Below are 23410 nucleotides of genomic sequence, written 5' to 3'. Positions count from 1 at the left end.
ACCTATCTCAGGTCCGCACTCGATCATTGTTTACTTTAATCTCCAAAGCCCTTAGTCAGTCTCATTGACATAGGATATCATTCATTTTATCATTCGGATCGACCGAGGCCATAACAACCTCGATCTTCACAAAGAGCACACCCTCCCATTCTCGGAAGATCAAGACGAACCCGGCATCTTGGCCGTCCGCTTTGTCTCAGACAACATCGGGCTCACAAATCCCCTGAAGTTGTTGATCGGCGCTGTTTCATGGATTTGGAGATATCGCCGAAAGGATGCCGGAGCCCGATGCTAAAGAGAAGTTTTGGCTTCCCATGGCGGCTTGCCTCGCTCTTCTCCTACCTAGATCAAAGAAGACATTCTTAGGTGACAAAAGGAAATGGCCATGGAAAAGTCTACCTTTATCCGAATAAGTGAGTGATAAATAACTTTGAGGGATGAGAACACTAAACCCAAAGAATCTGTGCCAATACCGGACCTGTTCAGTTTGTTCTTTGATATTGTGCCCAGCAACTCCTTTTGGAGACGTGATTGATACCAATGACGATACCAAATGCAACAATACTGCATGTATGACAACCTATTGCAGATACAACACGCACTGTCGGTGGGCCGATAGATAGGTTGATGGGTGTTGAAGAAGACAGCTAGGAACAATACTTAGGAAAATAGATTGATTAAATTACGGAGGCGCATAAGGTTATGAAGCATGGAACTATGCTATCGTCACTCGATCCTAACAGAAATGTATAGGAGAGCACTTCGAGGGAGCGACTGGCACACATCAATAGTACTCTCGCGAATCAAGGTTCTCCGGAAGCTTAATTTCACAGATATAATATCTCAAGCTTATTTATAGGGTAGGAGAAACTTAAAATAGAGCGTCCAAGACTAGACTGGTGTCTGTATACCTTATGTGTATGGTGCGTGGAGAAGTAAAGTTGTGAATCACTTCAGTGTACACGTAGTTTCATCTTGATCCAGAGGTTGACACGAAACGAGTAAGTCGAGTGAAGCGGCCAGTCGGGAGATAAAACAACATTCTGAGATATTAGCACGTATGAATGGTGAATATTTATTTGCGAGTGATGCTGGGAATCTGTGGTAGGAATAGGTGTTAATGACGGCACAGAACTGTGAACTGATTAGTCGGGGGCGATGACTTGTCGCCAACTGAGCTGACCCTATCGATGGTCAAGTTGATTATGGAAGACACAATAAGCGGAAGTTGGAAAAAGACAAAGAAATTGTAGAAAACTTGGTCACCTCATCCATAAATGTGAGCACAATGGTTCGTGCTGACCAACCACCCAGCCATTAATTACCTCGGGATCTGTACGTAAGCGCTCCATTGCTAAATAGGCCATTGGCTATAAGAATCGTTTCAAAGGTCGGTGGTAGCCCGATATGCCCAGCTCGGTTTGCCGATTGCGGCGTACCACTCGCTCGGCTCGTGGTCACCTTGACGCCTTTTGCTGATGCCAGATGTGCCCGAGAAGAGCGATCTGCATTTAAACAGGGGATAATAAGCCAACAAGACTCCTTACTGGCTGCTAGAGCCCATGCCCATGCCAAGCAGTCGTCGCCGGTGGTGGGGCCGTGATGGTGAAAGACCGTGGGGCGGGTGCGTGATTGAGGGGTGTTGACATGGTGACAGAAGGACGAGAATTGCATCAGCGAATGGCCCTGCGAGGCGAGTATTTGGAGGGGAATGATGTCACGGACCAACGGGTTAACGTGCTCAGTGCAAGTCACGATAAGGGAAAAAGAAAGTCGCAGTAACCGTCGTTTCGACTTCTTATAGGGACCGTAGTTGAACCCCCAACAACCAGATGAGAAGGTCATACCTCTTGTCTTGAAGAACAAGTAGCCTGCCCTCTTTTTACCCCGCGAATATGGCGACAGCAGCTGTCATCAATGGCTCGGCCAATCTCCTGACTGCCGAGAAGCCCGGTTTATCGCACGACGCACCGGGGAGCTTGCCCATTGAGAAGCAAGCCCCGGCCAACGGAGCCGCTCCCGTGCTGGATGGCCCAAACGTCGATGCCACTTCTCCCTACCACAATCCCAGCCTTACCCTGATCGACAGATTTGTCGATGAGCCTCGTCCCTTGAGGGTCGGTGTTATCGGTGGCGGTTTGGCTGGCATCTTGGCAGGGGTCCTGCTGCCCAAGAAGGTGCCGGGGATTCAGCTCACCATTTATGAGAAGAATGCCGATGTGGTATGTGTAAGCAATCAGTCAATCGTGACAATTTATTAACAAGACACTAGGGAGGAACGTGGTTTGAGAATGTGTATCCTGGCGTGAGGTGTGACATTGCCTCCCACGTCTATCAGTCGACATTTACACCAAAGACGGACTGGTCGGACAAGTATGCCCCAGGACATGAGATCAGAGACTATTGGCAGTCTGTCGCGCGGAAATACGACGTCTACAAGTACGTCAAGCTCAACCGCAAGGTTGAGGACATTTCGTGGGATGATGCCGAGGGCGTCTGGATTACGACGGTGCGAAATGTGCAGACGGACGAGGTGACGGTTGAGAAGAACGACTTCATCTTGACCTCTGTTGGGCGATTCAACGCCTGGAAATTGCCCGATTATCCCGGAATTTCCGACTACAAAGGCCATCTTCGACATGCATCTAACTGGAACACCGAGTTCGACCCGAAGGGCAAGAAGGTGGCGGTCATTGGCAACGGAGCCAGTGGCATCCAGGTCGTGGCGAATCTGCAGCCAGTGGTGAGCCAATTGGATCACTACGCCCGGAATAAGACGTGGATTGCTGCGTCTTGGGCTGGAGAGGAGCGCAAGCTTGAGCCCCAGCCTTACACAGAAGAGGAGAAGAAGAAGTGGGCGGAAGATCCTGATGCATATTTGGCCTTCAGAAAGGATCTTGAGGGGATCTACTGGCGACGGTTCGGGACGTTTTTCCGGAACAGCGAGCTGAACAATGAGCTGCGAGAACAGTTCATCAACATCATGAAGAAGCGACTCGTTAAGAAGCCCGAGCTGCTCGAGCACATTGTGCCCGACTTCTCTCCCAACTGCCGACGTCTTACTCCCGGGCCGGGATACCTGGAGGCCATCACTGAAGACAACGTGGAATACATCCAGACGCGCATCAAGCGCTTCACAGAGACTGGTATCGAGACGGAGGATGGCGTGCAGAGGGATGTCGACGCCGTCATCTGCGCTACAGGCGCAAACGTCGACATGGTCCCTCCATTTCCTATCAAGGCTCACGGGCAGAAGCTCAGCGACCTGTGGAAGGCTGATGGTGTATATGGCTTCCCTTATTCCTACTTTGGACTAGCAACGCCCGGGTTCCCAAACCTTCTGTTCGTCCACGGTCCTCAAGCGACGGGGCCGTCTGGCACGGTGCCGCACAGCGTCGAGACGCAATTGACTTACTTTGCCAAGCTGCTCCGAAAGGCGTCGCGGGAGGGCATCAAGTCAATTACGCCGTCTTCAAAGGCTGCCGATGACTTTACCGAGTTCTCGGACGCCTTCTTCGCCAAGACTGTCCTTACAGACAAGTGCAGCTCTTGGTACAATGGCGGAAGACCGGGGGCGAGGATCCACGGTCTCTGGCCGGGAAGCGCTGGGCACATCACGGCGATTCGGAGGGAGCCGAGGTGGGAGGACTGGGAGTACAAGTATCTAGGCGACTCGAAGAACCGGTTCGCCTGGTATCTTGGCAATGGGTGGACGAGAAAGGAGACGGATCCAGAGGCGGATTTGACGCCGTATCTGAAACGTCCAGACGAGATAGACTTGCGCGACGTGCATGAGAGCTGGTGGAGCATCCCTTAGCCTGGTAAATCGAGTAAAGAAAGAGCTTGCATAGAATAGAATGCGCGTTCGAATTGTCAATAGCATGGTTCTTTGCACGCCATATGCCCTTGGGCTCGCGTAAGCCACCAAGTCGGCCGCGACTCCACGTGGAACAGGGATGTGAAGAGACTAACACACGGAACCGACTTTTGCCAAGTGAGAAACCTCCAGGCCCAATGGAACGAGATCAGAGATAGGACAATTTGGGTCGGCATGTGCAGAGGAGGGCAGCCCTGAGAGGATAGGGCATCCGAGAATCTGGTCCAGGCGGTAAAATACGCAATCCCGCAGCCGGCACGCGTTCGCGCTAGATGGGGGGCCACGCCTCAAGGTTCGGCAGTCGAGCCTGTCCATGTAGGGTCCCAGGGATGGTATTGCGTGCTGCGTTATCGAAGGAGAAACGGTTCCTAGGTTGGGAAGGGAAATATAAATGATGATCTTTGACACCCTTTTTTTTTTTCTTGCAAGGGCTATGTGTCACTAGATATTCCAGTCGGTCTCATCTTTTCTTTTCTCAAGATCTTCTTGTCGTTACCTACTACTGCAAGAGTGAGACAGACAGAATGGCTTCCAAGTCTCGTCACGAAGACAGCGAGGTTGCTCCTCCCAAGGACCAACTCCACCCTGGTGAGTCTCTGCAATGGAGATCCTTCCATCATGCACGATCTACTGCTGACACGGGAAAACAAGTGAGGTGGTACCGCTCCACATTCTTCAACATCACCATCCTGGGTCTCTGCAACTTTGCAGCTCCAGGTATCTGGACGGCCATGAACTCACTGGGTGCTGGTGGTGCTGCCTCGCCTAAGCTGGTCAACGCCGCCAACGCCTTGACTTTTTGTCTCATGGTTCTGTCGTGCTATTTTTCGAGTACGCTGGTTCGGTACATCGGTATCAAGGGAGCCTTGATCTTCGGAACGTATGTTTGAGAGATGTGTTACAGGTTTCGCCGCTGACGACATTGTAGAGTTGGATATGCCCCTTATGCAGCAGGCTTGTACACCAACAACAGGTTCGGAACCGAGTGGCTGACCCTGCTCGGTGCTGCTCTCTGCGGTATCTCTGCTGGAGTCTTTTGGATGGCCGAAGCTGCTATTGCCATCGCATACCCCGAGCCCTGGAACCGCGGAAAGGCTCTCGGCTACTGGCTCACCTACCGTCTCTCAGGCCAGATCCTGGGTGGTGCTATCAACCTCGGCCTCAACGCTGACCGTAACGAGGCTGGCAAGGTCTCGTACACTGTGTTCCTCATCTTCATCGCTATCCAAGCCGCTGGTCCTTTCGTTGCTTTCCTTCTCAACAAGCCTCACCAAGTGGAGCGGACTGATGGCAAGAAGGTGGACCTGTCTATCGAGCAGAGCCCCGTGTTTGAGCTCAAGGAGACTGGAAGACTCTTCTTTACTAAGAAGTTCCTCTTGATTGTTCTCTTCATCGGTCAGGCCGTTTTTGCCGAGGCCGTCTTTTTCACCTACCTCTCATGTAAGGATGAGTTGATTTTCAAGGCCATGACATATGCTGACTGTTCTAGTGTGGTTCTCTGTGCGAGCTCGAGCTCTTGGATCCTTCCTGGGCGGTCTGATTGCCGTCATTGCTGGCAACTTTCTTGGAGTAAGTCTCCCATACGAACTGATACAAATACCGGTCTAACAACGGGTTTCAGACTTGGCTTGATCGAGTTACGGTTTCATTGAAGACTAGAACTCGCTCCTCTTTCGCTGTCATCGCCACTCTGCAGGGAGGCTGGTGGATCTGGGCTACGATCCTTGCGACGAGGTTCCGCCACACGAGGCCTACCTATGACTGGAGCAGCGATGGATTCGGCGCGGCGTTTGCTGTGTTTGTCTTCCTGACTCTGGGCTTCCAGCTGAATTACCTCTTCTTGTAAGGACCCTTAAAGGATTTCACGTAAAAGTTCATTATCTAACGCTCGCAACTTAGGTACTTTATCATCCACAACTTGGCTGACACCCAGGACGAAATCATCCGTTACTCTGCCCTTCTCCGAGGTACCGAGTCGGCTTGGCAGGCAGTCAGCTACGGCATCACTTCTATTCCGGTGTTTGCCGAGGTTGGAGGTATCTATTTCAACTTCCTACTCTGGGGTCTTTCGCTGTTCCCTGCGTGGTTGGTGCTGAAGCACTTTGGCTCATCTGCCCGCTCGTCAGAGGAAGCTCCCGCTCCCCAAGTTGTTGAGAGCCAGAATGATTATTCGGGCTCTGGTGAGGAGACTGAGCAGGTCAAGAAGGAATAGATTAGATATGGTAAAACTGGTTTGGGGTGGTTGAGTTAGGGGGTTACTATCATCTAGGATCTATAGAACATGATGTAGAACGATAGACTATAAATCAAGATGGCACTACAAGATATATCCAACTGAAAGAAATTAAGCAATTGATTAAAAAAAATTAATCTGCAAGCAAACCTCGAAGACGATGGAATTCAAAGGAGTCCTTCGTGTCTGTCATCTCATGGCTCGGAGCATCTTTTCCCAACTGCTGTCAAGCCAAGACCAGCTATTGATAAACTAAGACGCACCGTCATGATAGCCTGAAGTGATTCCAATCTTATCTCTTTTCGGAAAATCCCCGAGAACGCCAAGCAGCTGTCAAGATCTCACCACATCCTCAACGGAGCGAGTCCGGCGCCTGTCAGGCAGCCACCAAAAAAGCCCAACAGTCGGACAAGTGACGTGAAAATCCCGAGATAACGGACAAGGGAAACACTAAACCGTCTCTGGAAGCTCTCCGACAAGTTCTAGACGTGATTGCGCGGGGTTGATCAGCATGAGCAAAAAGCGCTGATAATTGCGCCATCGCCTCGTGGTCCCCGCCTGAGGAATCACTCGTCGATTAACCGACCCGTCAAGTGCCGAGACATGCCAGAGGAGAACCCTGCTGGTCTTGCATTACGGCGAGGAACTTGCAGGATTTACCATGATGACGAGAATCACGCAATATCGACCTACATCGGAGCCCGCGTCGTCGGTAACCGGGATATCATAAAAGACCGGCAGTTTGACAGTGTCTCAAGGAAAAGCACCCGTGAACTTGGAACAGTCCAATCGGAGTTCGATATTACCTCGGCAACAGAAAGAATGGCATCCCAAAATGAGAGCCTGAAGGGCAAGAAGAACCTCATTGTCAATGCGTTTGTGATGATGTGTTGGTTCCCCGGCCCTGTAGAGCTGACGTGATGCTGATCTATCGTTTGGAATCATAGGCAGTGGCCACCAGTCGCCAGGACTATGGAGACATCCCGATGATGAGTCGTGGAAGTTTAAGGACACAGAGCACTGGGTCGAGCTGGCCAAGCTTCTTGAAGAAGCCAAGTTCCATGGCATCTTTATTGCAGATGTTCTAGGTATGAGCTGGAAATCCCAGGCTTGGAGCCATGAACTCACGATCTTGTAGGAGGCTATGATGTCTACAAGAAGTCTTTGGACCCTGCCATCATCTCTGGAGCCCAATGGCCCCTGACCGAGCCCCTGGTTACCGTACCTGCTATGGCTGCAGCGACAAAGAACATTGGATTCGGTGTGACGGTTTCTACAACTTATGAGCAGCCTTTCCATCTCGCTAGACGCCTGTCGACTGTCGATCATCTGACCAAGGGGAGGTGAGTAACCCAATGGGCTTGTGTAGTTTTGTGCTAACATCTCCATAGACTGGGATGGAATGTAGGAAGCCCGATACGAGCCGGTGTTCTTAGCTGACCTTGTTGCAGATTGTCACAAGTTACCTAGACTCAGCTGCTAGGAACCTGGGTAGAACTGAACAACTGGATGTAAGACATTACTGCCCCAATATTGACTTATTGCTGACCTATTAGCACGATGAACGATATGCCCAAGCCGAGGAGTACATGGAAGTCATGTACAAGCTCTTTCAGTCATCCTGGCGAGATGACGCCGTCAAGCTAGACCGAGAGAAGGGCATCTACACCGACCCAGAACTTGTCCGCCAGATCAACCACCAAGGAAAGTACTTCAACGTTCCAGGACCTCATCTCGTGGACCCCAGCCCTCAAAGAACGCCTCTTCTCCTCCAAGCCGGAGCATCTAAAGCCGGAAAAGCCTTTGCGGCTCAGCACGCAGAGGCCATCTTCACATCTGCTCACGCTCCTTCGGTGTGCAAGAAGAACATTGCCGAGATTCGACAGTTGGCTCGGGATCAGTTTGGTAGAGATCCCAGCAAGATCAAGGTTCTTGCCTTGGTGACTCCCATTATCGGCAAGACTGAGGAGGAAGCTTTGGCCAAGTACAATGAGTACAAGAAGTATGCTTCTCACGAGGGTGCATTGTCCCTGTTTGGTGGTTGGACTGGCATCGACTTGAACCAGTATGGAGATGATGAGGAACTTCGACAGGTTGATAGCAACGCTGTCCGGTAAGTGTTTTCAGTCAAAACTCATTTGGTTTCTTCAGCTAACCTTGAAACTCGTATAGATCAACTGTTGAAGGATATGCTAAGTTCTCGCCTCCCAACTCTAAGTGGACCAAGCACACTGTGGCTGAGCACATCAGCCTCGGAGGAAACGGTCCTCTCCTGGTTGGCACACCCTCACAGGTGGCTGACGGTCTCCAGGAATGGATCGACGAGGCTGACGTTGATGGCTTCAACTTTGTAAGCAAACCAGAGTCTGCATCCAAACACGACTAACCTTTCTTCAAGGCCTATGTTCTCTTCCCTCAGTCTTTCAAGGATATTATCGACCTGCTGCTTCCAGAGCTTCGGGCAAGAGGGCTATTCTGGGACGACTATGCGGTTCCAGGAGGTTCCTACCGCGAGAACTTCTATGGCTTGGAGGGTCAGAAGTATCCTTTGCCAGAGCACGCAGCTTCCAAGTATCAGTGGGCGGCAGGAGTTCCTGCCAAGGACCACCAGATCCCTTAGAAGGCTAGATACATACATGACAAAATTAGCTATAAAGAATCAAATAAACCAACATTAACGAACTCCTATTTGATGCCCCCTAGTTCCTGTACCACTATCAAGTCCAAGCCCGATCTCAACATGAACCGTAGACCCCTCACCTTACCTCCCAATCATGCTGTCATCTCCTAAATCTTGTTCTACCTAGTTAGGTGACCCAGGGGAATGCTAATCGTGATAGGTAAACGAGATCAAATGATTCGAAGAGTTATAATTCATCAACAGTACGCCAACAGTCCTAGATAAGCGAACGAGTCCCAAGGCATATATGGTATCCCAAAGTCCATGCAATTTCCCTTCAAAACGCCTCTGTAAAATATCTTGGTCCTAAATTCCCTAGAAAAGAGCAATCTCAACTCCCCGCTGACGTGCCGCCTCTTCAATGTCAAAAGTCGAGGTACCAGTCTGCCACGCTTCGTCTAGAAGATCGAATATCACGTTGATCAGGTTAAAAGTATCCCTCTCTTGAAAAGTGGCTCGCACACTGTCGAGAGTGTGCTTCCAGTCCGGATGGTCCTGAAGAAGGGGCACCTCGAGACTGACAGTGACAAGAGGGTACATGAGTCCGTTGTGAACCAGGAGATGTTGGTTCTGTGGCAACTCGAATGCTCGATGTAGGGCGTCCATTGATGACATAAGTCGGCAGAGGATCAGCTCTGTGTTGGGAACCGCAGCAGAGCCCTGGTCGTTATTGACCTCGACTCCCTTCTGCTTTCGTTCTATCCTGTATCGACGCCGGACTTCGAGGATAGCCGAGAACCTCCAACAGTCCCACAAATGACACTGTAGATACTCGCCGAGTTGTCCTGCCCAGGTCCACAGCCTGTTCTCAGTGTATTCGACGTCATTGTCGAGGATGCTGGCGAATATGTCGAGCAGAGACATGGGCATTCCTGACGCAACCTCGATCTCATCGACTCTTCCCTCCTTTCGGGTGTCTTGGAGCTTGCGGAGGAGCTTCCATACTCCCACGGATTGGCCCGTCCGACCAATGGCCATCGACGGGAGATCCATGACACCCATCACCTCCAAGACATGGCGTGTGCCCGAGTCTTCTATCGGTATTAGACCGGGGACGGTCAGTTTATGTCGTAGGTCGTAGACGTTCACCATTAAATCGATGTACATGGTCCACGGTTGGGCTTGGAAAAGCTGCATAGGTGCCACTATTAGTTAAGATGCGAAGTATAGGACGGGGCATAGGCAGGGAGAGCAAGGGAGTATGAGCAAACACTGGGGACCTACACAAATGGTACAGACCAACAGACCAGCACAGACAGTGGCGGTATGCATCTTCTCATGACGGTCATATAGTTCTTGTCGGAAGGTTTGCAGGGCAAGGTCGACTCGTTCCATGGATGCCACCGACAGGCCCCGGGCGCGGTCATCAAGGTAGCCCTGGATAGCAACCGAGATGACGACCAGAGCAGGGCTCTGCCTACCCATCTCTTCAAAGAAGGGTTGGATCCAGCAGTGCTGCTCCGTGGTGTACAGCCGATGTAGTCCAGAATGGAGAACTAGCCAAACCTTAGCAAGTATTTACCTCGGGGGTAGAGAGGAGGTCCAACACTTCCTGAACACCTGCTCCTGCGTATCGGACACGGTCGAGGTCGAGGTCGGTGATAGGTCAGAGCGAGCGGCGACGGAGCCGGCGTGGCCAGGGGTAGAGGTTGAGTTTGGGGAAGACTGCCCGGCACTGTCTCCATCATCTGCCGGAGCCTTGCTAGCTCCTCCGATGAGAGGTTCCGGGGCCGACGCGCCTGCGAACCGGCCCCTCGAGGCGATGCCATTCGCCCAACGCAAGGGCGTGGCATAGCCCTCGCAGATGATCCCCCGCTTCTCGCAAGCCTGGCAGCCTGGGCGCGTCTCGTCGCATTTCCTTTTGCGCCGTTTACAGTTGAGACATCCCCCGCGGGAACGGGCCATCATTTCCTCTGGGGAAGGGGGGGGGGGGCAAGGTAGGCGAGATTCGGTCGCCTTGGTCTGGGGGGGTGGGGAGGGGAATGTTTGGATCGAGAAGATGGAGCCGCCAACGACGCGTCGTTCCCAGAGATCCGTGGAGTTTATAGACGAAAGAGGAAGATGGAGCCGGGGGCGCATCCAGCTTCTACTTTAGGTCTGGTGCCATGGGGCTTATCACCACCTGACAGGGTGGCTTGGTTATCAACTCCTGTGGGGAGAATCTGGAACCTTGAGGAAGATCCCCAAGAAGAGAAAGGACCAGCAGAGGTGAGGCAGGGGTCAAGAGGAAATGGAGTCGAGCTAATCGTGTATAGGTGGTGATACTTTGCTTGTTCCCCAGAATCGGCATCATTGTCGACGTGCAGCTGCAGTATCAACGTGGCTGCGTCAACCCCTGAGTTTGCGACCGGGGGTCGGGACAACCTCAATTGTTGACCAGCTTATCTTCACGCGTCCGAGGCCTCGGGTCTGCAAAACGGCATTAGCTGAGACCCCTCCTTGCATACAGATTAGAGAGCATGTGTGCACGCACTCGAATGGCCTTGCTTTTGGTCTCAGATATCGATCTATAAACAGGGCAACACCCAACCTCAAGGTCTGGATCAAGCTACACGAAAAACGTCAACAGTCTCGTCTTTTCTTGGGAGTTCTACTAGCTCTTTCTTATCATGGCAACTGGAGCTGCTACTGCTCCTCCCGGCACGGTCCGGTTGGTGCTGCGTAAGGGTCCTATGCTCCCGCCTCTGCTTTCCTATGCTGAGTTCATTATCCAGAGCCGGAAGAGTCTACCGGTGTCTCAACCTTTATGCTCTCTCCAACTCCGTCATCCGACCCAAATGAACCATTTGTGAGCCTTTGTCCTGGTAACGATTATATACCAACCGCTTGTACTTACTGGCGCAACTAGAACTGGAGCACTTGGAGAAAGTGCTTCAATTATGGCCTCACCATCGCCGTGACCGTCGCCGCCTTTACCAATCTCTCTATCCAGACTGTCTTTTGGCAGCAAATGACCGTCGACCTGGGAGTCACCATCACCCAGCTCACCCACGCTCAGTCAGCCCAACTGGCTGGACTGGCCATGGGTTGCATCTTTTTCATCCCGCTTACAATCAAGTATGGTCGTCGATCGACTTATGTTGTCTCGACGGCAGCCCTGGCCGCCGTATCGTGGTGGACATCATCCATATCTTCCTACACCGAGCTGATACTGACTTCTATAATCACCGGCTTGGCTGGAGCCATCAACGAGACCTCCGTTCAAATGACCGTAGGTTTCACTCCTTGACCCCTAAAGTCCTGCCCTAACTCTTGACTAGATTGCCGATCTCTTCTTTGTCCACCAGCGTGGCTCCGCCAACGCCATCTACTTTACCGCCGTTATGGTGGGCTCTTTTCTCACGCCTCTCGCCGCTGGCTCTCAGGCGGCTGAACAAGGCTGGCGTTGGTCTTATTACGCACTCTCCATTGCCATGACAGCCCTCTTTGTGACATTTCTCCTATTATTTGAGGAAACCAAGTTTGTTCCCGTCTCGGTTGGTCAAACTGATAATTCTACATCTTTGGTTGTCACATCTTCGAATCAATCACACGAACACGATAAAGAGGATCTCAAAGTCGACGGATATGCTATTACGGCCACTATGACGCGCACCGACTCGACAATCCCAATCAACACGTGGCGACAGCGCCTTCGTTTCACTACACCTACCCCAGAGTCTCTTCCACATCTCTTCGTAATTCCACTTCATGTCATCACTCTTCCTCATGTTTTCTTTACCGCCTTGCAGTTCGCATCTGGAGTCTGCTGGCTCGTTCTCTACATGTCTGTCGTCTCCATTGTCTTTGCACAGCCGCCCTACAACTTTACAACATTTGGCATTGGACGCATGACACTGGGTCCATTTGTCGGTAACATCTTTGGCAGTATCTACGGGGGACCTTTGTCTGATTGGGTCATTGTGCGACTGGCGCGTCGAAATGGTGGCGTCTTTGAGCCCGAGATGAGGCTTTACCCTCTTGTTGTCCCAACTATTGCCATGGCTGGCGGAATAATCATGTTTGGCGTCACTGCTGATAGGGTGAGGCAATTTTCTAAGAAAATGAAGAACCTAAGTGTTTATGCTGACATATGCCTAGGGAATGCACTGGATATACCCATCCATCGGAGGCGCCTTCTTTGCTTTTGGACTTGGGGCAAATGGAGACATTACTTTTACTTTGATCGTCGACACATACCGCGAGGTAAGCTCTCTTTTATTCATATGACGAGAACATGGCTCACAGACAAAATTTTGCAGCTCACGGCAGAAGCGTTCATCGGTGTGGCCTTTCTCCGAAATGCCGTCTCGGTTGCAGCACCGTTCGCCCTAGTTCCGTGGATGAAAACCATGGGCTTGACCAATATGTATATCCTCAGTGGCTGCATTGCCTTTGCAATTGGGCTCCTCTTCGTCCCGATGATTATCTGGGGCAAGAGAATCCGCACAGCACTGGCCCCAAGGTATTGGAAGTTGGTGGAAAGACGATCCATGATTTGAAAAGTTTCTGGCAGCTAGTCTCGCATTTCTACTTGGCACAAGGTTCGAGCATTGGGTGGCTGGCTTAAATAACTGAACCATGGAGCGAGTTGCTTAGCAGAGGGATGAGAATGAAATACCTTGACCGCATCAAAACCATCTTGCTATGAAGCCTTTAAAGTTATGTCATGGCGGTCGGCTTTAATAAATACTCTAAATAAAGCCGGCCCACTGTCCGGAAGCAGGCCCCGGCTCCGCTGCATGCCTGCAACATTTCCCACATGATGTGACGTGTCTGACGCGAGTACATACATATACGGACGGATACTCCGGAAGCAGGCGAGTTTTCCGCTGTTATGCTTGTCGTTCGTTATTCTACTGCATCCTCCACCAATAAGAAGCCGCAGCCACTCTTCAAACGCCTGATTGATCCCAGAGGGTCAAGAAGTTGCTGTTGGTTGTTGGTGGAGCACATGCTGCCGATGAGAAGAGAGAAAACAACATCACACCTAAATGAAGCATCATTGGCCCCTGCTTGAAGTGACAGACAAGGGGGGTCAGCGGTATTAAATGATAAAATTGACCGCTGCTTCATCTTTGAGGCATAATCCCCAAACTTCTACACATATAGCGACTAAGGACCTCAGTGCGCATCTGAGACCGTTCAGTGCCTGGCAACATGGCCACCTCCGACGCAGGCCCTGTTATTCTCGTTGATGTAGAACCACTTCTCTAGCATGGTACAAATATGAACTGACCCTCAATTGAGGTTGACGACGACCGAGACTCGTCGGTTGGTGATGTAAGCATGGATGGCGTCTTGCCTACTCTGACGTGCTGTGACGGAGCACAATCGCTGATGCAGACGACGGTATAGGACGTTTCGTCATCAACTGCGAGTGTGAGCAGCTCGATTCTGAATTATCGATGTGAGAACGGGAGAACGTACCACGCATACAAGGACGGAAGTAGGTTGCGTGAATGTGTCCTCAAACTCGGAGCCTTTCTTACCTGTTCCAGAATATTACATGCCCAATGACGAAACCGAAAATAACAGACTGGGTAATTATATATCGCACCTCTACTATTCAGGGTCCTTACACCTTGTCTTCCAGACTTGCAGCATAATCTGTTCCTCCTGACCTTTGACAACAAGCTTGGTCTCTCCCCGCCGAACCTTCCCGAATTCAAGACCGGCCGGGTTCTCGACCTGGGTACTGGCACGGGCATCTGGGCGATTGACTATGCTGACGAACATCCCGAAACTGAGGCGAGACCGGCCATCTCAGAGAGCGACCAAAGCTAATATTCTGCGCAGGTCATAGGGGTCGACCTGTCCCCTACCCAACCGGAATTGTACGAGATGAGTTCTCACATTAAATATGGATGAAAACTTAAACTTGAGCAGTGTGCCCCCGAATGTCAAGTTTGAGATCGACGACATCGACGAAGAGTGGACTTATAATCAGCCTTTTGACTACATTCACAGCCGAATGATGAACGTCTCTGTCAAGAACTGGCCGGAGTATCTACGTAAGATTTATGAGTGAGTTATTTCCCGGACTGGTGAGCAAGTTGATAACGCCTGACTTAACTACCTAGAAATCTTGCGCCGGGTGGCTACGCTGAGCTCCAAGACGTCGATGCATTCATGAAGTCAGACGACAACACTCTCACTGAAGACCATGCTCTTCGTAAATGGAATGTTCTTCTTGGCAAAGCTGCTAAAGAGCACGGAACTCCCTTCATAGAGATGGATCGGCTCAAGCAACTCATGGTTGAGGTTGGGTTCGTTGACATCAAGGAGGTGCCATTCAAATGGCCGATAAATCGCTGGCCTAAAGAGAAGAGGTTCAAGGAACTTGGAGAGTGGAGCAAGTTCAACACAGACGATCTTCTTGAGGGTCTTTCCATGGCCTTGTTTACAAGGTGCCTTGGCTGGACTCCTGAGGAGGTTAGCGTTTTCCTTGTTGAGGCCAGGAAGGATTTGAACAATCCAAAAATCCACGCCTACTGGTCTATGTATTCTCCCCTATCCCATTTTCTTATTCAATATGCTAATGCTCAACTAGCCGTGTAATTTACGGGAGGAAGCCTGAAGCCTAGGAACTATGGGTGGGCAAGGATATTCTGCTCCTAGTGACCTAGTAAAAACAACCCTTTATTCACAAGTACTTGGTCAGCGCTTTCTTTTACCAATGTATACTGTATATTAAGTCAGATACACGCGTCCCATTAGCCACGGTGAGAAATAAGATGACGATGTAGCTGAACGCCTTCGTAAAATATGTCAATGCCGGGCAGCAGGCCGCCCTCCCTGTCAAACACATTCACTGACACATACGGGGATGAAAGCCCAATCAGAAAACACACCGACTTGAAATTTGGGCAGCCCCGAAGCATGCCTCATAGCTATGTCTCTCACTGTGTATCTGAATAATAACTCGGTTCCTCGACGCAAGGTGATACCTGGAGCTCTCCTTGTGCACAGCCTCTTCCTCAATCGCGGATGACCTCGGTCAATCGAACAAGCAGGGCACCCTTCTCCCAGAGCAAGAAGGATTTCTGGCTATCCCAATCCTTGCTATCTTCAAGTATCTCGAGGTCAAACTTCCAAAGCAGTCGAGCAAGAATAAGGCGCATTTCAGCGTACGCGAGGCTAATTGTTCGGCTCAGCACACTATCCAGGGGTCATTTGACGGCCAGGTCAACTCACTTCTTGCCGATGCAATTCCTGGGGCCAGTGGAAAACGGCTGAAGCACGTCTTTGGAGTCATTGCTGTAGCAAACGTCACCAAGCCACCGCTCCGGAACAAAGTTGTCGGCATCACGGAAGTTGGACTCGCTATGGAATGCTGCCCAGTGAGGAACCGATACTCGTGTCTGAGGCTTGAGAATTAGCAAAGGTATGGCGATATTGTTTGCAGAGACTTGCCTTTTCGGGTATCCAAAATCGCTCCATAATCTCACCTCCTGAAGGAACAAGCCTCGGTAGACCAGTTGGCACGGGGGGATCTGTGAAGAATTAGAAACAACCATACTTGTCAAGGCGGACGTCATACAGATGCGGAGTCCTTCGTTGAGGACGGCTAGAAGGTAACTCAGTTGATTGACACGCTCCAGCGTAATATCATCTTCAACATCAAAACTGGACCGGATCTCGGAGACCAGTTTGTCAAGTTTCGCCTTGTTCATGAGAAGTTGAAATGTGACGCCGCTGAGCAGGGTAGCAGTTGTTTCGCTCCCGGCAAGAATCAGAATGTGCGAGTTAGCAGCGATCTCACCATCTGACATTCCCTTTTCGTCATTGTGGCGGAGGATGTATGAGATAAAGTCTGCCCTATCTGTGGTGCTTGCGACCCTTTTCATGGCCGTTTCACGGCTCAGTTGAAGGTGCTGCTTAGAGCCCTTGACCAGGCGTCTTGGCGTAAGATAAGGGACGAGGGAGCCCATATTGAGGTATTGGGCAATTTGTCTGTAGGGAATCGCTTTGACGTGTTGGAAGACGAGACGGACCCAAGGATGATAGCCACCGCTATCGAGACAGCCAAAGGGTTCGCCGAAGGAGAGATCCCCAATCAGATCAAAGGTCGCAAAGTTGTACCAGGAAACAAGGTCGATAGCCACTCCATCATGTGCTTGCTGGGCGAGTCTGTTGATGAATTTGTCAATGTAGAGCTTCAGAATGTCCTCCTGGCTGCGAAGTGCCTTCTCTGAAAAGGCATGTGACAAAAGTCGGCGGAAACGCTTGTGGTCCTCATGATTGGCGTTTATGATGGTGGGATCCTTGAGGCCTCTTTGATAGAAAGGAGGGTCCTTGACAAAGGTCGCGTCCAAGCTAGACTTGTGCCCGTAAATCTGCTTCAGGGCACTGGCTGTGATGAAGGAGACGTCTGTAGGCGCAAATCTAACGGCAGGTCCATATCGGTCATGCATCTCTTTCAGACTCTGATGCCAGTCGCCGCGGAGCAGATGGAGGTAGTAGGGCAACGAAGAAGCAGCGTAGAGTTTTGGGCCTGGGACCTTGGCAAGGGGGTGGAAGAATGCATAGTAGGCGCAGCGTAGTAACAAATAAGACGCAAACTAATGGGATTGCTGTCAGCAAGAATATCCATGATTCGGAAGACGTCCTTACAGTGAGTGACAGGGTCACAGCAATGGCCGTAAAACCGGCCAGCCGTGAAGAAAGCACAGACAGAACGGCCATTGCAACGAGGTTTCAAAGTCTGAGGAATGATGCAGATGGAGGAGAAGTAATGAAGAGCAATTACGTTCCCTACTTATATCTAATCGGCAGTTGCAGATCCTTCTCCAAATATCTCTCAAAAGAAGCCCTTTATACAACTGTCCATGGAGGTTGCTGTAGTCCGCGGACTATTCGGTCTGTTCAAGCCCGGGAGGCCGATTTTCAGGCCATAATTAGAGGTGATCTGCGCCGTGCTTGACATTTCGGCAATTTACGAGTCACGGCACTTGATAGATGGCAGGGTTACTGAGACCTACATATGCTCCGTGTTGTTTCAGGAATCTAATGTGGACCACGGGCATTTGAACTCCGATGCCGACTGCCGGTCCAGTGCCCATTGAGACCGGAGTTCGTCTCTCCGGGCAAAAGTTCCCACATAACGTTATACGACAGATGTAACTCTAGACCTCGGGCCACGAAACACCCCGAGATTTCTCAGGGTATTGTGATCTTCCCATATAGAGTACCATATACTTCACATTTTAAATGCTACCTATATTGACCGTGTCCTTATCCCCCCTTAATAAACGATATCAAGACGCACATAAATACAGCCACCCAACATGGTGCATCTTGTTTTCAGAAGATCGTTGCGTTGAACAGAATTACCTTAGACTACTACCCCCAACAACCCATAGCTTAGGGTTTAGTGCCATCCTTGACTTTGACAAAGCCACCAACAACATAGTGGCCGACACCTCCATCCTTTGTGAGCACAGGTGGATGAAAGTTATTAAAAACGTCGCTAGCACCAGTTCGGACTTTCCACACCTCCTTTCCCGTCTCAAAATCAATGGCGCTCATATGGTATATGCAGCTCCTCTACTGCGCGAGTTTGTTGTCCTGGGTAGGCATGCAGAGCAGACCGGTCTTGGTAGACAAGATGGGGGTGATGGTGGTCCGAATACTCTTGTTATACCAGCGGGTAGTGCATTTGCCCGTCTTCTCGTTGAAATCAATCCGATTGAGCCCAGGACTCATGACGCTGAGGTCATTAAAGGGCCCATTGAGGATATTAGGGCCCGAGTCCGTTCCATCGCCAAACGGAGGATCCTATAGCTGCGCGATAGGAGGACCATTGTAGAAGTTGCTAAGGACCATGCTGTAGATCGACTTGCCGTCCCAATGGTTGACCGCCACATTCTCATTGCTGTTGAAACCTTTTTCAAAGATGGGGACGGTGCAGAGTGGCTTGGTGTCATTGTTGAGAGCTGAGCCTTGTGGGTAGACAAGCACGTTGACTTGGTCATTCGCGTTGTCGGTCAAGGCCACATATTTGTGTTCTTGAGAGTAGGTTAAGACCGGTGATTGCAGAATAAGTTAGCTATGAGGAGATTTTCTTCTCGGAGATCCTGAATCTATATATATTCAGCTCACCTCCCCCTCGGACCGTTTTTGAGTCCCGATGTCCATCCCCTAATTTTCCTACCTCCTGTTACCTTGCTTTAGTAAAGTTCTAACTTGCTTCTCCCCGGATAGCTTTGCCAATCGCCATAGCACCACCATGGCCATCCAGATACAGTACGAAGCGAACTTTTAAATGCCTATCAGGCTTCATCCTAGCAACAAACCATGTCATGTGTGGTTATGCTAAGCCACTAAACCTACAAAGCGAACCAGGGCTTCGTACCACGGGCCAATTACACTTAAGTGTATACGAGTAAAAGATGGAAATCTCCGCAGGAAGGGGCAAGAGGGATTTCTTCGGAGCCGTGCTGCGATCCGACCATGGCAGCGGGGATATTTCGGGTACTTCTAGCCGCTGCTGTTGGGGAACTCGGTCCGATATTCTGAGAATAGCCTCGACTTATAGCAGCGGACGCTCCGTGACCACTCGTTTCGTCACCCTCATTGAGAACTGACGCGTCTTCTTCCACTTGACGGCATCCTCTCCAGATTCTTCACACCGCGTAGTATCGCAATCCGTGCTCAGTTACAACCAGTCAACCCAATTTAGTACAAGGAGAAAATCGATCCATCGTTTAATCCATATCCTTTGATACCTTCTCTACCCACTCAAAGCCAGGATCATAGCCGACATGTATATACCGGAGAAAAGTCCCCGAGATATCACGGTACAGAACCTCCCGCTTCCCATCACCGCTACTCTTCATCTTTTCCGCCTTTTTCATGCCCTTCTCGAGCTTTCCAAACTTGGACGCAATGATCCATGCTCGGTAGGTCACAGAGATTCGCTTGAGCTTGTAGTGCTCTTCCCAGACGAACTTGTTATCGTCGCTATTGCTGGCACGGGACATGAACCCTTGGAGAACGCCTCTTAGAATGTTGAAGCCAGGTATTTCTTCTCGGTCTCGACCCAGGTGCCCCCAACGGGCGTGCGGCCAGCAAGTAATGCTGGTGAGATTAGGGCTGGCAGCAAGTGCTTCGCCGATTTTTTCCTATCGACACCTGTGAGTATGTTGAGTAGAGGTAATGCAACTGAAAGGCCTTACGATTTCACTCTCTTCCGGCGCAAACGTGAAATCCTCCAGATGAGGTAGGTTGTTGACGATGGTAGCCACAGTTTCAGCTGACAGATATGGGATCTTGCAGCCAGAGATGATTCCTCTGTAAGATATCCTGAGAACCTTCAGGTTCTCATGCTTGAGGATGGCTTGCAGCAGTGTATCCGACAATCCAGGATTGACCACGTGTTCCTGAGGATATTGGTTGTAATCCACAAGTTCCAGAGTCGAGAGGGTATCGAACGAGGAGATGAAGGCGCATTTGGCGTCAAAGCCCATCTGCTCCTGCTCGGGCGTCTCCATACGTTGATTGTGTGACATGTCCACATTCAGGATTCGCAAGGCTATGCGCTTGTCCTGGGCTGAGCCGGCCAAACTTGACAGATACTGGAAAAGGCGGTGTCTGCCTTCAGACAGACGCCCAAGTTTGAGCTCTTGCAGACCGGCAAAGTCAATGGCCCTCTGCATCGACTTTAAGAAGTTGCCTTCATCAAATCTGACGCCAGAAAGAGTTAACGACTTGAGGGCAATGAGGCCATGTGCTTGGCTCGATTTGGATGCGGAAACACTCTTCTCCCAGTCTTCTAGAAAGGAGGTGGCGTATGAGCTTGTCTTCATAGATAGACTGCGAAGTGTCGACCTAGAGTTTAGTAGCATCGCCCGAACCACGTTATCCTTGCCCATGGCACTGCCCCAGCTGTAATCCTCAACACTTAGATGCTGCAGGTTCTTGACTTTTGCAAGTGGTCGCATAGCACCTTCTTCAAACCTGCTTGTACTCACAGACAAAGCTTTCAGGGATTTCAGTGATGCAAGGCTTTCCGCCATGGGCCTGTGGACACATTAGCACGTTATGGCCCATGTATTGGAGACAGATTGAATGCCAAGTTACGTTGTAAGAACATGGGTCTCGACAATCTCCAGATTGTTCAAGTTCTGAAAGGCCTCTTCCAGGTATCTGTTGGTAATGTACTTGTGCTTTCGCCCCGGGTCGCACACACCGACGACGATACTGCGGACATAGTCTGCACAGAGTGGCTTGGCGTTCTCGTCAAGACGGGATGAAAATCGGTCCTGCTGGCCTCTGTATTTGCCTTCCTTCTTCAGCTGCTTCTTCTGCGCTATCGTGAGAACTGGCTCAAGACCACGGATGAGCTTTGGAATGTGGGCGTGAAACATGGCAGCCACGGCAATGTGCTTATAGAGGTACGGCATTGCGATTGAATAGTATTTCTTGCATGTGCGGCCCAGTTTGCCAAGAGTCGGTCGATCATCGATCTAGGGCATATAATGTTAGCATTGGCACAATGAAATGCTTTGGTTCCTCACGCTCTGCAGAATCATGTTGAGAATCTCTGGCGGCAGGGACGACAGTGCATCAGCGTTTGAGACGATTTGAGTCTGGACATTTGGTTGTCTGGACTTAGCCTTGGGCTTTGCCGGCTCTGTTGCGCTCTTCTTTCGTTTCGCGACCCCTTGTGCTTTGGCTGGCGGGGCTTTGCGTTTGAGTGGGACAGCCTGCGATTGCTGGGGCTCAGGTGGTCCCTGAGCATCCTGGTTTCGAATTCTGGCGCTTCTCCTGAGAGTCATTGTGTTCAACTGCAGTCGGTTGTTCGTTTGACAGGAATTGAAGGGAAAGGGGGTACATGGGAAGAAGTCGATGTTAAAATAAGCCGACACCGACACGCGAAGACGCGAAGGATGCCTAGACAGGATTCAGGAGCTGCAGCGCTATCACGTGATGACGTGGTGATAATGCAAGGGCTGTTAGGCATCCTTCTGAACCAAGCCCAGTTCAGTAAACGCCGAATCACTCAGTGGGTTGATCCCGAGTCCAAGATGAGCGAGTTGGGTTAGAGTGATATCCCAATACCCGAGACATGATTCCCACTCACTATCATGCGAGCCCGAGCTGTTAAATCATGGTCGATCGTGAAACCAGCGAGTGTGAAGCCCAACTATGATGCGACTTTACACACGCAGTCAGTTTCCCCATTTTCCCTCCTGTCGAATTGAAGTAATACCGAGACAATTGAACGACAAAAAGAAAGCCGTAGTTAAAACCAAGCAACGGCAAAAAAGAGGTCCTAGCCAGGTTCGAACTGGCGACTTTGGAAGGCAGTAATCAAAATCCAACGTCCTGACCACTAGACTATAGGACCATTTTCTCGCCTACTACGAGCGATGCAGTGGATTGGCTGTGCCACACTGTTGACACTCACCCGAACTTTTTAGATATATATATGCGAAAAATTAAAAAAAGACTAATACCTAGGGTAGCAAGGTATATACTTCTAGCCATGAGATACTACTTATTTATGCATTGCTCTATTGTGTGACAGAGGCATGAGAATTCAGTGGCGCATGGCCTCGTTGCTTTTTATTACACACCCCCTAGGAGCATCTATAGTTCTCAACAGGGGTTACTGAATCATCTCGTGATCTCAAAGCCATCTCCCGTAGCTATCTGCGTCGCGTTGTCTCGCATCTAAGATAATAAGTCCTTTGTGCGACACATCTTCGAGAAAGGCAATTAGTCTCTCGCACTTCCACAGCTATGTACTTTAATGATTCGTTTTGCCCAGGTTGCGCACATATTGCTCAGAAGTCCTTTCAATTTCCACGAGAAACAGAGCTCAACTAGTTGTCTATCTCCAAGGTCTTCAACTCGTTGTAATCAACACAACCCCTATCACCATAGCCTTACAAAACCTCACAGATACCATCAACCAAACTCCATGTCATTTCCCATTCAGATTCATGATCCCAAGCCTAAACAAACACAACCTTGGTGACAGTAGGAGTGGGCGCCTCAATGGTGACAGGAGAGGCGCTGGCGCAAGAGCACGCGGTGAGGTAGCGAGCCTCTCCGGAGCAAGCGCTGGCGTAGGTGGGAACAGACTTAGTCACATAGACAGTCCTGCAGGTTGTGTTAGATTGCTCAAAGCGTGAACGGCAAAGGACAAGACTCACTTGGCGGGAGGGGTCGTGGTGACTTCGAGATAGGCGTTACAGTCGGCCTGGTACGAGGCCACGACTGCAGGGCCGCGGAAGCCGGGGACAACGGCTCGGGCACAGTTGTCACCGCATCCGGTGCGCTCCTGGAGCTCCTTGGGGATGGCGGCCACGACGGGGGCGAGGAGAGCGGCGATGAGAGTGAACTTCATGGTGAAGGATGGAAGAGCTGGAGTGGTAAAGATGTTTGAATATGTGTTTGATTGTTGGGATGTTGATGCTGATGATCTGAAGCAGTTGAAGGGAGACTTGATGCTCTCTTTATAGTTGATTTCTCACCTCCTAGGCCTCTTTCAGCTCAAGTCCGAATCCGCTCTCGAGACCCAACATCGCCTAACCCATTGTCTAGACACCGTTGAATACACCGATAGAATCCTCAACAGGGCCATGGTATCGCGAGGCTATCGCCACTTTTCCACCAGTTTTTACCACGA

General features: G+C 50.6%; 9 protein-coding genes and 1 non-coding gene across 10 annotated transcripts; 5 read left to right on the top strand and 5 right to left on the bottom strand.

Annotated features, from left to right (window-relative positions):
* Window positions 1-1895: 1895 nt before the first annotated feature.
* LRP88_01139 (flavin-containing monooxygenase) lies at window positions 1896-3817 on the top strand (the record flags this gene model as incomplete). Its single annotated transcript, XM_083237835.1, has 2 exons — window positions 1896-2222; window positions 2273-3817. The coding sequence occupies 2 exons, from the start codon at window positions 1896-1898 to the stop codon at window positions 3815-3817; spliced, it is 1872 nt and encodes a 623-aa protein (XP_083106340.1).
* Window positions 3818-4401: 584 nt separating this feature from the next.
* On the top strand, window positions 4402-6089 carry LRP88_01138 (major facilitator superfamily domain-containing protein; the record flags this gene model as incomplete). The annotated part of the gene is made up of 6 exons (XM_083237834.1): window positions 4402-4465; window positions 4529-4757; window positions 4806-5317; window positions 5367-5446; window positions 5499-5719; window positions 5777-6089. 6 exons carry the CDS (start codon window positions 4402-4404, stop codon window positions 6087-6089), a joined length of 1419 nt encoding a protein of 472 aa, XP_083106339.1.
* An 843-nt stretch (window positions 6090-6932) lies between these two features.
* LRP88_01137 (luciferase-like domain-containing protein) lies at window positions 6933-8730 on the top strand (the record flags this gene model as incomplete). Its single annotated transcript, XM_083237833.1, has 7 exons — window positions 6933-6999; window positions 7058-7198; window positions 7249-7453; window positions 7502-7514; window positions 7667-8223; window positions 8283-8460; window positions 8509-8730. 7 exons carry the CDS (start codon window positions 6933-6935, stop codon window positions 8728-8730), a joined length of 1383 nt encoding a protein of 460 aa, XP_083106338.1.
* A 375-nt stretch (window positions 8731-9105) lies between these two features.
* On the bottom strand, window positions 9106-10695 carry LRP88_01136 (Zn(II)2Cys6 transcription factor domain-containing protein; the record flags this gene model as incomplete). Its single annotated transcript, XM_083237832.1, has 3 exons — window positions 9106-9921; window positions 10015-10286; window positions 10338-10695. 3 exons carry the CDS (start codon window positions 10693-10695, stop codon window positions 9106-9108), a joined length of 1446 nt encoding a protein of 481 aa, XP_083106337.1.
* Window positions 10696-11399: 704 nt separating this feature from the next.
* On the top strand, window positions 11400-13271 carry LRP88_01135 (major facilitator superfamily domain-containing protein; the record flags this gene model as incomplete). Its single annotated transcript, XM_083237831.1, has 6 exons — window positions 11400-11451; window positions 11505-11578; window positions 11639-12001; window positions 12051-12812; window positions 12871-12975; window positions 13032-13271. The coding sequence occupies 6 exons, from the start codon at window positions 11400-11402 to the stop codon at window positions 13269-13271; spliced, it is 1596 nt and encodes a 531-aa protein (XP_083106336.1).
* A 1361-nt stretch (window positions 13272-14632) lies between these two features.
* On the top strand, window positions 14633-15356 carry LRP88_01134 (class I SAM-dependent methyltransferase; the record flags this gene model as incomplete). Its single annotated transcript, XM_083237830.1, has 3 exons — window positions 14633-14796; window positions 14853-15272; window positions 15323-15356. 3 exons carry the CDS (start codon window positions 14633-14635, stop codon window positions 15354-15356), a joined length of 618 nt encoding a protein of 205 aa, XP_083106335.1.
* Window positions 15357-15749: 393 nt separating this feature from the next.
* Window positions 15750-17457, bottom strand: LRP88_01133 (cytochrome P450; the record flags this gene model as incomplete). Its single annotated transcript, XM_083237829.1, has 5 exons — window positions 15750-15909; window positions 15967-16126; window positions 16182-16265; window positions 16313-17333; window positions 17386-17457. 5 exons carry the CDS (start codon window positions 17455-17457, stop codon window positions 15750-15752), a joined length of 1497 nt encoding a protein of 498 aa, XP_083106334.1.
* Window positions 17458-19478: 2021 nt separating this feature from the next.
* LRP88_01132 (F-box protein) lies at window positions 19479-21551 on the bottom strand (the record flags this gene model as incomplete). Its single annotated transcript, XM_083237828.1, has 5 exons — window positions 19479-19895; window positions 19950-20695; window positions 20745-20793; window positions 20865-21239; window positions 21291-21551. The coding sequence occupies 5 exons, from the start codon at window positions 21549-21551 to the stop codon at window positions 19479-19481; spliced, it is 1848 nt and encodes a 615-aa protein (XP_083106333.1).
* A 492-nt stretch (window positions 21552-22043) lies between these two features.
* Window positions 22044-22123, bottom strand: LRP88_01131. The gene has a single exon. It is a non-coding gene; the product is annotated as a tRNA-Gln (tRNA).
* Window positions 22124-22733: 610 nt separating this feature from the next.
* On the bottom strand, window positions 22734-23128 carry LRP88_01130 (uncharacterized protein; the record flags this gene model as incomplete). Its single annotated transcript, XM_083237827.1, has 2 exons — window positions 22734-22881; window positions 22935-23128. 2 exons carry the CDS (start codon window positions 23126-23128, stop codon window positions 22734-22736), a joined length of 342 nt encoding a protein of 113 aa, XP_083106332.1.
* Window positions 23129-23410: the final 282 nt, after the last annotated feature.

This window comes from Fusarium phalaenopsidis (assembly GCF_050370095.1).
Source record: "Fusarium phalaenopsidis strain FUZ10S chromosome Unknown contig_32278, whole genome shotgun sequence".
Lineage (NCBI taxonomy): Eukaryota > Fungi > Ascomycota > Sordariomycetes > Hypocreales > Nectriaceae > Fusarium > Fusarium phalaenopsidis.
The sequence above is the reverse complement of the archived record's forward strand: the minus strand, read 5'-3'. Positions and strand labels throughout refer to the sequence as shown.